Source organism: Vitis vinifera, chromosome 11 (assembly GCF_030704535.1).
Source record: "Vitis vinifera cultivar Pinot Noir 40024 chromosome 11, ASM3070453v1".
NCBI classification, from domain to species: Eukaryota; Viridiplantae; Streptophyta; class Magnoliopsida; order Vitales; family Vitaceae; genus Vitis; species Vitis vinifera.
The window spans coordinates 7,021,334-7,033,854 of NC_081815.1; the positions used below are offsets into that span (position 1 = coordinate 7,021,334).

Below are 12,521 nucleotides of genomic sequence, written 5' to 3' on the forward strand. Positions count from 1 at the left end.
TCCCAATTTTATAAAACTATCATTCCTCGTTTTTAAACTTAAAGAGTAACTCATTTTTTACATAAATACCCTTCAACATTTTCATTATTTACACGTGTGTTTTAAAAGAAATGATTATTTTTGCAACAAAAAAAATGAGGACATTTTTGTCAAAATAGATATTTTTTAGGTTGAAAAAAGGTGAACAGATAGTTTTCCAAAGTGCCAAAGATTTCATCCATTTTAATCCGTTATCTCGTTAACTTATTATTAAATATGATTAGGATTAAATTAGTTTCAACCCATAATTAACCTTAACCGTAATCATTATAGAAATGATCTAAACAAAGTGCCATGGTGTTTCCATCATATCTTTTTAGTATCTTCAAATCTTTTTTCTATGTAACCCCATATCATGCTTTCACATTAAAAGGAAAAAAGAAAAGAAAGGAAAAGAAAAAACCACAACCATTTTGCAGGATGGAAACATTTCTACCAGGTGCATTTATTTATCCACATCCCGTCCACAAATCCACTCGCCACCAAACACCGCCCAGGGGATCCCAACCCACGCGCCAACCTCATCATTTCCCGCCAAATCCTTCCCGCCAAAATCTCTCTCTAAAATCAATCTTTTTTGTTACAGCAATGGAGAGAGTTGTAGAGAGGGAAAGTAGAGTGTAGAGAGAGAAAGAGAGCAGAGATGTCAGGTTGGGACGAAGGAGCCGTGTACTACAGCGACCAAGCGCAGTTTCCCCGCGGCGGAGCTGGCGCCGGCGATCCCGAAACCACTGCAACCCGCCACTCCGCCCTTCGCAAATTCAAGGAGTTCATCAGAGGATTCGAGAGCGACAAAAATGTGTTCCCCTACAGAGAAAGCCTGGTTCACAATCCTACCTACCTTCGCGTCGACATGGAAGATCTCCACGCCTTCGATGCCGACCTTCCTGCCAAGCTCCGATCTTCTCCTGCGGATTACCTCCCTCTGGTACACTGGACCCTTGCTCTGGTTACAAATTTGTTGATTTTCTAGAAGTTTTGAGTTTTGATTTTTCTTTTTTCTTTTTTTCTTTTTTTGGTAGTTTGAAACTGCGGCGGCGGAGGTTTTGGTGAGTTTGAAGTCGAAGGTAGCCGGAGAGACGGGAGAGTTGGAGGAGCCGATGACCGGGGAAGTGCAGATTCTGTTGACTTCTAAGGAGGATTCGGTGTCAATGCGTTCACTTGGGGTTAGTGGGTTTGGTTTTGTGCTCGTCTGGTTACTCGTGAAATATTGGAAAACGATAGAATTTGGAATGTTAAATCTCTATTTGTGTTAAATTGGAATTTTGAATCGTTATGATCAATTTAGACTAGCTTGATGCACATTTGGCTTGGTATGGTTGAATTTTCTTTTCATCTCCTTCACTATCCCAGCTTTAGAATTGGAGGGTTAGGGATTTTTTGGTTTTGTATTTTAGGGTTACGGTGGGTTTTTGGATTTTGATTTGTTTTTTTTTTCTTTCTGCTGGCTGGTAGGCTCAATTTATCTCGAAACTTGTAAAGATAGCTGGGATCACCATTGCTGCTTCAAGGACCAAGGCGAAGGCAACTTATGTGACTCTATTGTGCAAGAATTGTAAAAATGTGAAGATAGTTCCTTGTCGACCAGGTCTTGGAGGGGCAATAGTCCCTCGTTCTTGTGACCATATCCCTCAGGTTCATCTTTAATGTGCCTTTTGATATTTGTTGCAAGTGCTTTATTTGTAAAGTCTTGATAATGATGCAAGTGAATGGGATTTTATTAGCCGGGAGAAGAGCCATGCCCTATCGATCCTTGGATAGTGGTTCCTGATAAAAGCAAATATGTTGATCAACAGACCCTGAAATTGCAGGAGAATCCTGAGGTAGGGACACTGATCAATGAATAGAAATTGACATTGAGTCAATATTTTTATTTGACTAGGTTATTTTGGAAATGATAGGATGTACCTACTGGGGAGCTTCCTAGAAACATGCTTCTATCAGTGGATCGCCATCTTGTCCAAACCATTGTACCAGGCACAAGATTGACTATCATGGGAATTTACAGTATTTATCAGGCAGCCAATTCTTCCACCTCGTAAGGATCATTTGACACTGAGATAAGCATAACACAATTTGTGATTTAATCTTCACTAATTTTGATTGTTGGAATTACATGTTTATTTATGGGTCAGTTGGTTTGTTGATTGATTGGTTCTTATGCAGCCATAAAGGGGCAGTTGCAGTTAGACAGCCTTATATCAGAGTTGTAGGAATAGAAGAAGCTAATGAGGCCAACTCCCGAGGTCCAGCTGCCTTTACATCAGAAGATGTGAGTTTAACAATATCAGAGAAGTTGTAAATTCGAAAAGTGATATTCTTTCTCTTTGCAGCATCTTATTTACTAACATGCTTCTGCAAATCCTACGAAATAATTTTATGAATTTAAAATTCCATTGTTGACATGCATATTTATATCTCCTATTTGCTTGTTAACAGTTGCAAACCCTGCCTTTGTTGTGAGTATCAAGAGACTATGAAATTAGCTATTGAGAGTCCAATATTTTTGGAACAAAAGATTGTATTTATGGAAGAAATGGGCCAGAAAGTTTAATTGAATTCGCAACATTATTCAAATTAGATCAGTGATGTTGGTTCAATTGGTGGTCGTTTTTTTTTCCTTCTTAACTTCAGTAGGGGTTTCCCATATATATATATCATAGAAAGAACCAAGCTCTTTGCAGCTAGTTTATCTTGTTCAGTGTGTTCTGCCACTAGCATGCTTTTCTTGTTCCTTTTCTATCTTCTAATACAATTGTGTATTGCCTGCAGATGGAAGAATTCAAAAAGTTTGCTTCAGAAGCAGATGCTTACAAAAGAATATGCTCCAAGATTGCTCCCTCTATATATGGTCACGATGATGTGAAGAAAGCAGTGGCTTGCCTTTTATTTGGAGGGTCAAGGAAGGTATACTTTGAACTTGTACCTTTTTAACATATTTATATAGTTTATCAAAGCATAATCACTTCCTCTGTAAGTGCAGAATTTACCAGATGGTGTGAAATTAAGAGGTGATATCAATGTGCTGCTTTTGGGGGATCCATCCACTGCTAAATCACAGGTCAGTCATATGCCTTGTAGTTGTTAATGTGTCAGATGACCTATTTTTAATCCTATTTGTGTTGGAAGGGTTGATAATTTTAATCCAGACCATGTCATCTAGACTTGGAGAAAAGAAACTCAAAAAAATTTAAATTTAAGATCTTGCTCCTCTTTCATTGTTACATAAGCCTAGGCACTGACTTGATGATTACTTTCTGAAGTTTTTGAAGTTTGTTGAGAAGACTGCTCCAGTAGCTGTTTATACATCAGGGAAAGGCTCATCAGCTGCTGGTCTTACAGCTTCGGTGATTCGAGATAATAGCACTGTAAGTTTTTGAGATTCTCTATCATGTGTGCTGATCCTAATGTCAATTCTCTAGCTCTTTCTTTCTCCAGATAAGCTTTGTCAATGGAGCCGATGAGTTTATTTAAATTCCCTCAAAATAATTAGGTTATCTGACTTCAAATTCAAACTCTACATGATTCAGCGTGAATTTTATCTAGAAGGAGGAGCAATGGTTTTGGCAGATGGAGGTGTTGTCTGTATTGATGAGTTTGACAAAATGAGGGCAGAGGACAGGTAATTTAAACTATTATGGATCCTGATAACACTCTATCCCTTGTACATCAGTCATATTTATGTCGTTCTTACAAGTTCATCTTTATGTGGTTTAGGGTTGCCATTCATGAAGCCATGGAACAGCAAACCATATCCATTGCCAAAGCGGGAATAACAACTGTGCTTAATTCTAGAACTTCTGTGCTTGCAGCTGCTAACCCACCATCAGGACGTTATGATGATCTTAAGGTCCATGGCCCCTTTTCTTCCTCAGATTTGTTCTTTACTTCTTATATTCATGCTTATGATTTACTAAGCAGGCAACTAATAAAACTACATACATTCCAGACTGCTCAAGATAACATCGACTTGCAGACAACAATTCTTTCAAGATTTGACTTGATTTTCATTGTGAAAGATATCAGGATGTACAGTCAGGATAAGGTACTCAATTCTCTTGCTTGGCAATGGCTTTTTGCATTGGGGAAATTAAATCATTCCATTTTGTTTCCTGGTGCATTTGAAGATGCAAATCTACATGCTGTAACTGAAAAAATGGAGTTGGATGATCAAATATCAAAAGATTCAAAGCCACTTCTTTTCTTGAAATCCTACAATGGTTTTTCTGTGTAGACCATATGAATGCAAATGTAGAAACAAAGGAAATATTTTCATTTTGAAGCGGTTTGCATGCCCCTTCTTTAATGTGAGTGCCTCACTCAATGCTCCTTTGATACAGATAATAGCTAGCCATATCATAAAAGTTCATGCATCTGCTGATGCAACCTCTGGTGACACTAGAACTTCTAAAGAAGAGAACTGGCTGAAGAGGTATAAATTGTGAAGCTATCAATCATGCATTTTGTATGATGCTTTTTTTCCTGTAGAGTATTGATGAGAGAATTGAAACTTTTTGCAGGTATATACAGTATTGTCGAACCGAATGTCATCCTCGCCTGTCAGATTCTGCATCCACAATGTTGCAGAATAATTATGTCAAAATCAGACAGGTATCCTTGTTGTCGGCTCATATCCCCATAGAAGAATATTCTCTTAAATATGCTGGTTTTTGTAGGATATGAGACAGCAAGCAAATGAAACTGGGGAGGCAGCTGCCATACCAATTACTGTAAGACAACTAGAAGCTATCGTAAGGTTAAGTGAGGCACTTGCAAAGATGAGACTGTAAGTACTGGTGTAGAATTTGACAGTTTGCATAGTCCTTAATTGCTCATGAAAATAATACTCAAAATATCAAAAGATAAATTGATTGATGGCAAGGGTTGAGATAACACCCAGGAACTTTAGTCCATAGAGAGTGAATTTGCTGGATAGACTTCTTCACTTCTGGAGCAACTAAAGGAAAATTACTGTGTTAATTTCTCTAGGAATAGTTCCTTTGGAATGACTTTTTAATTTTCAGTTCTTGCATTATGGAATCTTATGCTATTTCAGGAGTGTCCATGATTGGGGTGACAACGTTCGCCCTGGGGGTTGTAATTTTTATGTAATAGTCAACCTTTGAAATTGACCTTCTCAGAATGGTTGCTATGCGCCATGTGCTGATGTTGAAGCAATAGAATCTAATTGCAGCTAAGCAAATTGATAACTGAACTCTAGCTGCTGTTAGAATTCATTCATCCATTAACTTCTGAACCACTCCAAGTTAGTGGCTCTCATTCTTACCCCTTACCTGGGTATAAAAAACTGCATAAACACTATTGATGAACAGTTTCATAGATTATACATGAAAGATGTTTTAAATTGGGACTTGACGTGAATGAGGATGGCAGGTCAGATCCATGTCCAGGAAATCTCACAAATTTTGAATTCACATTACCAATTCGAATTTTGAAATATTGTTCTCCTGGAGTTGACCCATTTCATTTTCTTGAACCATAATTTCAGGTCCCATGTAGCAACTGAGGAGAATGTTTTGGAAGCAATAAGGCTTTTTAATGTTTCCACAATGGATGCAGCGAGGTCTGGAATAAATGAACACATGAATCTTACTGCAGAAATGGCAAATGAGATAAAGGCATGTGATTGACACCCTCACCTCCATTTTCTCTTTTCTTTGTTTCTTATTTTTACTAACACTTGGGTTCCCCATGAACAGCAAGCTGAAACACAGATAAAGAGAAGAATGGGAATTGGAAGCCACATATCGGAGAGACGGCTGATTGATGATATGACCAGGATGGGAATGAATGAATCTATTGTAAGAAGAGCTCTGTTAATTATGCACCAGAGAGATGAAGTTGAATACAAGAGAGAAAGGCGCATTATTGTTCGAAAATCTTAATTTGATTATATAACAAAGGTTTACAGTCACTGAATTTTGATTTGTAATGGTAAGGCATCAACTGCAGTAGTAGGCTGTGGTTTGGATGGCAGCCTTGTAGAGTGATTTATACTCCTACAAGCTAACGATCACCAATATGGGCTTAGTTTGACAACAACAGAATGGTTGTATTAAGATATTGTTTTTTTCAAAAATATCTTCCATATGGTGTTGAATTATTGATTGGTGAGTGTGGACTATTTTCTTTCATTTTCTTTTACTTTTATTCATTATTCAAAATCAAAGGTTTTGAATTAGAATTTAATGTTGGAAGGCTTGAAATTATCCTCTTTTTCGACTGCCAATTTGCCAATTTCAGACACTGCATTTTTAAAACCATGAATATATGTATTCAAAAGAAAGCAAAACCTTATGCATTCAAATTTCTATTCTAAAAAAATTTAAGCACTTTAAAATTTTATATTCCTAAAATTAAAATAAATCTGATATTAACTTGCTACCAATGTTTTGAGCATCTAAAGTTTTTTACGATTTTAAAACACGTCTACATAATTAAAGATAGTTTATACATGTATAGTTATAAAAACTTTTTCTTTTATCGCATGTGGGATATCCTTGTTCTCTTTCATAGGTTTGCAAAGCTAAACAAACTCTCACACCATAATTAGGTTTGTAGAGCCAAACAAACTCTTACACTATAATTAGGGATTTGATTTTTTGTAGTAATCCGTTCCCAAATGTGTAGACATTGTTTATTCAAAAACATAAAAGTTCATAATTTTAAAACACGTTCAAACAATTAAAAAGAACTCATATATATATATAGACTAATATATTTTTGGTGTTATATATGTATGAACTCTTATTAATCGTATAAATATGTTTTAAAACCATAAAGATCCTTTAGTCCTAAAGCGGACAATATTAACATGACTCTAAATATAGACATATAATTGTTCAGCGTTGCAATCGTATGAAATGAGTAATTGTATTATTCCACATCAAATAAAGGAATAAGTTCATGATACTATATATATATATATATATATATATATACTTTCAAATCGGTTTATTTGAAACAAATTTATATTTGGTTCCCCTAAAAAATTAAGGAAAGAAAAAAAAATACAAAAGAAAATGACTTTTTTTATATTTGGTTGCCTTATAAAAAATATCAAATAAAATCAAATATAATTATAATTATAATTAGTTAAAAACTCATATATTTTTTAATTATTTAATCTTTATTTTGATAAGTTCAAATATATAAAATAAGTTTGAAGTAATAAATAAAAATAATTTATTAATTTTTAATCTATTTTTTATTTTCTTTTCTTCTATTCTTCATCAATATTTTATGTGCTTTGCATTTCTTCTTATCCACCAAACATCACCTTAATATTTTTAAATGAATAATAAAAGAAATTACTAAAATTGCTACTGTATTAATTTATCATATCGGAACTTTGTCTAAAGTGAACCGGGTGGTGTCATAAAATTTTCCGTCCGGTCGGCCTCACGCAGTGAGCAGCAGAGCGGATGCTGCCGCCAAGCTGCTTCATCCGAAACCCTAGCCCCACGTTTCTTCCATGGGAATGGAAATCTCCGGGGAGTCGCGGCGGATGCAGTAGAGGAACCACTTCATCAGTGCTACTGTCTTCTCCCTCGCAGCGTCCTGTCAGGTCTTTTTCAGACGTTGTGTCTCATTCGTTTTTGAATTTGATATGTAAAATTGTATGTGGCCCTGATGTTCTCTCGGTGCTCAAAATTAGATGCGCACTGCTCGGTGCTGGTTTTGCTGGGCTCTCTGTGGCTTGGCACTTGTTGCAGGTATCCCCGTCCCCTCTCTATTATTTCAATGTATGCCCAGAAATGCGGGAAAAGCCAGAAAAAAAAATTAATTAATTAAATTTAGGATATTAGATTTTTTTTTTTTTTTTGGGGTAGCAATTTGTAGCAAAATTTCTATTTATTTCCCAGGTTTAAAATCTGCTTGGAAACTGAATTTTTCACTGTGGCATCCTCTGTTTGGAGTGTTTAGGTTAATAACCCTGACTGCACATGCAATCGGCCTATTGGCTTGCAGTTTCTAATGGTGGTATCCTGTGCTTATATGCCTTTTTAAATGTTGAGGAATTATTTTTGCAGCACAGTTCTAAGGAGTTGCGTGTATGCATTGACATCTATGATGAAGTTGGCATTGGGGGTGGTGCATCTGGAGTCTCTGGAGGACTCCTTCACCCTTATTCACCTAAAGGTTCGCATCACATTTTCTTGAATTAGTCCAGTCTTACAGGGATAATGAGCTTTCTTTTCCTCTTTTTCCCCTCCTTGTTTCCCATGTGATTGATGTCCAAAAAGTATTCATTTTTAAGCACCTGCTTTTGATGGGCTAATCTGTTCAAATTCTAGCAGCTAAGCTTCTCTGGCGGGGTGCTGAGTGCTGGAAAGAGTCTTTAAATCTTTTAAGCATTGCAGAAGCAGCTTGGCATTCCAGGGAGTCAACCTCGGAAACTCAAGAATTTGATCAAGAATTAAATGGCTTCATAGTTCGGAGAGGGTTTGCTCTCTCTCTCTCTCTAATACACACACAGTCTCTATAGACTTCAATACCTCTGATGTTTTTATGATATTTAACCATCTTAGGTAACACAGCTTCAGTTTTAGTTGCATAAAAACTGCAAGAAAATTTGATTTCTGACATCAATAACAATAAAGAAAATGAGGAAAACTAGGCTTCAGTGAACATATTGTCATTCAACATATTTGATGATCTTCCATTCATGACTTTTTCTATTTTTCCAATAGCTTAAATTCCTTAAGAGGAAGGTTTTTATCTTCTCTCTGCATTTCAGTTATATGCATTGGCCTATCCTTGATCTATCATATTCATTTTCAGGGGCATCTTGAGACCTGCAATGGACATAAAGAATTTGAATGTATTGAATGACGTAATTCCCTTGACCTCTGCAACTGATACCAGCATGGTTAAATTATTGAAGTTTGACTATGTAGTAATAGAATTCTTTCTCAATTTATGTGATTAGAATGCTCAGAACTGCCTTGCCAGTTGCAGAATAGAGCCCATTGATAAGGATACTGCCCAAAGTCTAGTTCCCAAGTTATGTGTACCTTTCAACACAGCCTTCTATATGCCCAAAGCTGTAAATATTCATTCTCAACGCTATCTCCAGGTTTGAAGAAACAAGCCACTGGCTTTTATTTCTTTCATGATATGATTACCTTTTGCATTTTTCTCTCTTATATCTTTTTCTCTTTCTTTTTCTAGGCACTCTTCTTAGCATGTGAAAATCTAGTGAAAGAATTGTCCACTTCAGGTTTTGGAGGGACAAAGTTGTGCTTGCACAAGAAATCTGTTAACAAACTCCTTGAACTACAAGGTAACCTCTCGCTGTATTGTTTCACTTTCTTTCATTTGTAGCTAGTTGAAAAACCGTTTGTCCAATATGATAACACCAAGAGAGTGAATGGGTGTTTTCAAATTTTATATAAGTGATGAATAAATTAACCCAAATTAAACCTGTGAAATAGTAGGGATAATCAAACCAATCAAAGATCGAAGTAATAAAAAGATCAAGCAAGGGACACAAGAAATTTTATGTGGAAAACCCTCACATTAACTATGGAGATAGAAAACCACAATGTCTAAGTCCTCTAATCTACAATCCACTATTTGAGATCAAAATACATAGTTTTACCTGTTTAATTTACCCTAAAAATTTACTCTCCAACACCTATATCTTGATCCATGTCTGCAATGCAACACCTCCAATGCTCCTATGGATTCCTCTCAGCCTCTGCAGGAGGTCCTTCCAACAACTCAGAATTCAATCTTATAAATTCTTTCTTGAGAGATTGGGAATGATAGGGTAAGTTGGTTGATTCTTTCAAAGTGCTTAACCCTAAATGGGTTAAGAGAGGGTTTATCTAGGCCTAAAGGCCTAGGAGATCGGTATCTAGAATTTATAAAAAAGAATACTCCTGAAATTTCAAAAATGAATTCTGTCATATTCTAGTAGATTCTAGACAATTGCTCAAGCGCCTTGGGCACTTGAGTGTTGGATAAGCACTTAAGTAGTTCCAACGCTTGAGTGTTGGCTCCACTGCTCAAGCATTAGCTCCACCGCTCAAGCATTCCCGTTTTTTCAAAATATCAATTTAAGCATTTTATTTCATATAAAAAAATACTGATCTACTATAACCCTTCAATCACTTAACTTGTCACTAAACAAACCTTTTTAGACTGACTTATGACTTTCTGGTTAAGTCAATAGCAACCTTGAATCTTCAATGGAGAGTAAGTCATTATATAAAAAGTTTCCTAAGCCAAGATAAATAGGAACAAAATTGCCAACAAATATAAACTAAGACTCAATGTCCTAACACCAGTGCTTTAGAAGTTGTGGCAGCATGCTTAAGGGAGCTCAGTTTTTGAATTTAGGTTCTTTCCGGTTTCCATGTAGCTAGTATCCGGTAATACTCTCTCGTGCTTGAGCTGTTCTTGGGATTTGCTCTGTGAACTTTCTAACCTGTAGGAACCTGCAACCGATTGTTGCTTGACAATTTGGCATCTTTATTGATCACTGAATTCAAAGCAGTGACAACAGCTTGGAACGTTTAGTTGAACAGGTCAACTATCTTTTTTGTGAGCTATTGCCCTTCTTCAAAGGAAAAAATATTAATTTTTAAGGATCTATTTATGTGCATATCCAGCCCCAAACAATTATCACTTTTATCTCGTGATGTCTGGCAAATGTACTTTTAGGTCTCACCTTTGACTAACATGATTTTCATCTGATATTGTGACATCCATAGTCCTAAATCACATGGGTTTTTCCATATATTTTTAATAGAAACAATTATTTGACATTTGGGTATAGTTTAGGGTTGACATTGCTTAAAAAAAATTAGGGACTAAGTTGAGGCACATGTGAAAGGGGTGGTTTTTGTCATTTACCTTCAAAATTATAATAAAGTTCTCGTTAGCTTCACGGTGACCCAGAAGGGGGAAAGAATATTCAGCCCACTTATAAATTACAATCCACTCTAGTACATGATGGAATCCATGAGAGAGATTTCTGGACATCTTTCAAATAGGTGGAATCCAGTCCAGGTGCCCATCTCTTTGGAAGTGCTGGTGAAAGATTGTAATTGTTAGGGGCACACTGGCAAAAGCTTGTTTTTCTTCCTTCAGGATCAGCATGCTTATCCTAGAAACTGATTCCTTTAGGTCAATGCTGGTGGAATTAATAACCACAAAAAAAAAAAATGTTTTAGAGGGGATTATTTTCTATATACTTAATTACTTGGTGTTTCTTTGCATTTTATATACTCAGGGGAATACGATGCAGTGATAATTTGTCTAGGTGCCAAAGCTGACATGCTTCCGGAACTCTCTGGGAGGCTTCCTTTGAGGACATGTAGAGGTGTCATTGCTCACCTGCAGCTGCCTGACAATATTGGGTAAAAACTGTTTACTTGCGCCTTTTGTAGCTAACAGGCTGACAAGCTTTCTGCCTAGGGATACTTGAATGCCTTACAGATCTGAAACGGTTTCATTTTGACAAAGATTACATTTAGAACTCTCTCTCTCTCTCTCTCTCTTTCTCTGTATGTGTTATTTGTGTCGATTACGTGATATATCTATCTCATGCACTAGATATGAACCAAAAAGGAAATGATCCTGTTGTAATATGATATTAAAACTCCTGGGAATTTTATTTGATCCTCCCAGAACTCAATTTCGGTAATGATGTGTTTCAGGGAAGATTATTCAGACCATAGTCCTTCAATCTTATCAGATGCGTGGCTTGCAATCCAAGGTCCCCGCAGCCTGTACATGGGCTCAACATGGGAATGGAAATCAAGAAATTATCTTCCTAATGTCTCAGCGGAGGAAGCAACAAAGGCCCTTCAAGAGCTTCTACCAAAGGCATCTGCTATTTATCCAGGTATAAAAGACTGGACTTTTGCTGGGGCAAGGGCAGGTCTCAGGGCAATGCCACCACTAACTCCCCATGGATCTCTTCCTCTTTTGGGCTGCATCAATGATCTTGTGGGCGGAAATCACACTTGTAAATATTGGTTGTTTGGAGGACTTGGTTCAAGAGGACTGCTGTACCATGGTTTGCTTGGGAAACTGATTGCCCAAGCTGTGCTCTTGGGTAATGAAGATTTAATTCCATCTGAACTAACCTCTTGGAGAAGAAAAAGCAATAGTTAAGAAAGAAACTTCTTGCAGATACTGGCAATTTTGTTAAATCAACTGAGCATTTGTTTAGTTTTGAAAGTCTGATTTCTGTTCATGAAAAGTTTCCCAAAATTCCATTCTTACATCTAATCCTACACATTGTTAAACCAATTAGTTGCTGAATCTAAAATAATGAGGGCTGAAACATTCATCTTCTCAATTCTTGGAGATAAGGTCCTCAATTCCTCTTAATTATATTTACTGATTTTTTTTTTTTTTTTTTGAAATCCCCTATGCTTATTCCCAAATGTGGATTAGATTCAATCCATGCAACCCATTTTTTTCCCCCTGTTTTTATTTTTTAT

At 36.5% G+C, this 12,521-nt stretch overlaps 2 protein-coding genes across 4 annotated transcripts; both read left to right on the forward strand.

Annotated features, from left to right (window-relative positions):
• The first annotated feature begins 549 nt into the window (after nucleotides 1-549).
• LOC100261877 (DNA replication licensing factor MCM5) lies at nucleotides 550-6,163 on the forward strand. Its single transcript, XM_059740808.1, has 16 exons — nucleotides 550-967; nucleotides 1,062-1,205; nucleotides 1,495-1,674; nucleotides 1,764-1,862; nucleotides 1,941-2,077; nucleotides 2,206-2,311; nucleotides 2,812-2,946; nucleotides 3,023-3,100; nucleotides 3,303-3,407; nucleotides 3,570-3,661; nucleotides 3,757-3,889; nucleotides 3,989-4,084; nucleotides 4,380-4,471; nucleotides 4,560-4,650; nucleotides 4,716-4,825; nucleotides 5,549-6,163. Exons 1-16 carry the CDS (start codon nucleotides 683-685, stop codon nucleotides 5,688-5,690), a joined length of 2,025 nt encoding a protein of 674 aa, XP_059596791.1. The 5' UTR covers nucleotides 550-682; the 3' UTR covers nucleotides 5,691-6,163.
• A 1,228-nt stretch (nucleotides 6,164-7,391) lies between these two features.
• LOC100248232 (uncharacterized) lies at nucleotides 7,392-12,299 on the forward strand. Of its 3 annotated transcripts, none has more exons than XM_019223106.2 (9): nucleotides 7,392-7,627; nucleotides 7,718-7,775; nucleotides 8,094-8,202; nucleotides 8,358-8,505; nucleotides 8,845-8,896; nucleotides 9,002-9,139; nucleotides 9,235-9,346; nucleotides 11,303-11,429; nucleotides 11,730-12,299. In XM_019223106.2, exons 1-9 carry the CDS (start codon nucleotides 7,485-7,487, stop codon nucleotides 12,187-12,189), a joined length of 1,347 nt encoding a protein of 448 aa, XP_019078651.1. In that variant the 5' UTR covers nucleotides 7,392-7,484; the 3' UTR covers nucleotides 12,190-12,299. The 3 variants fall into 3 exon arrangements, with proteins under 3 accessions (XP_019078651.1, XP_010656557.1, XP_002264438.1); XM_010658255.3 differs by having other exon boundaries at nucleotides 7,393-7,627; nucleotides 8,993-9,139; XM_002264402.5 differs by having other exon boundaries at nucleotides 7,395-7,627; nucleotides 8,361-8,505; nucleotides 8,993-9,139.
• The last annotated feature ends 222 nt before the right edge of the window (nucleotides 12,300-12,521 follow it).

Coding starts and splice junctions, on each gene's coding strand:
- LOC100261877 (XM_059740808.1), top strand. CDS start 683: ATGTCAGGTTGGGACGAAGGAGCCGTGTACTACAGCGACCAAGCGCAG. Junction 3,890..3,988: donor GACGTTATGATGATCTTAAG/GTCCATGGCCCC, acceptor CATACATTCCAG/ACTGCTCAAGATAACATCGA. Junction 4,651..4,715: donor ATTATGTCAAAATCAGACAG/GTATCCTTGTTG, acceptor TGGTTTTTGTAG/GATATGAGACAGCAAGCAAA.
- LOC100248232 (XM_010658255.3), top strand. CDS start 7,485: ATGCTGCCGCCAAGCTGCTTCATCCGAAACCCTAGCCCCACGTTTCTT. Junction 8,897..8,992: donor ATTTGAATGTATTGAATGAC/GTAATTCCCTTG, acceptor TTATGTGATTAG/AATGCTCAGAACTGCCTTGC. Junction 11,430..11,729: donor CAGCTGCCTGACAATATTGG/GTAAAAACTGTT, acceptor GATGTGTTTCAG/GGAAGATTATTCAGACCATA.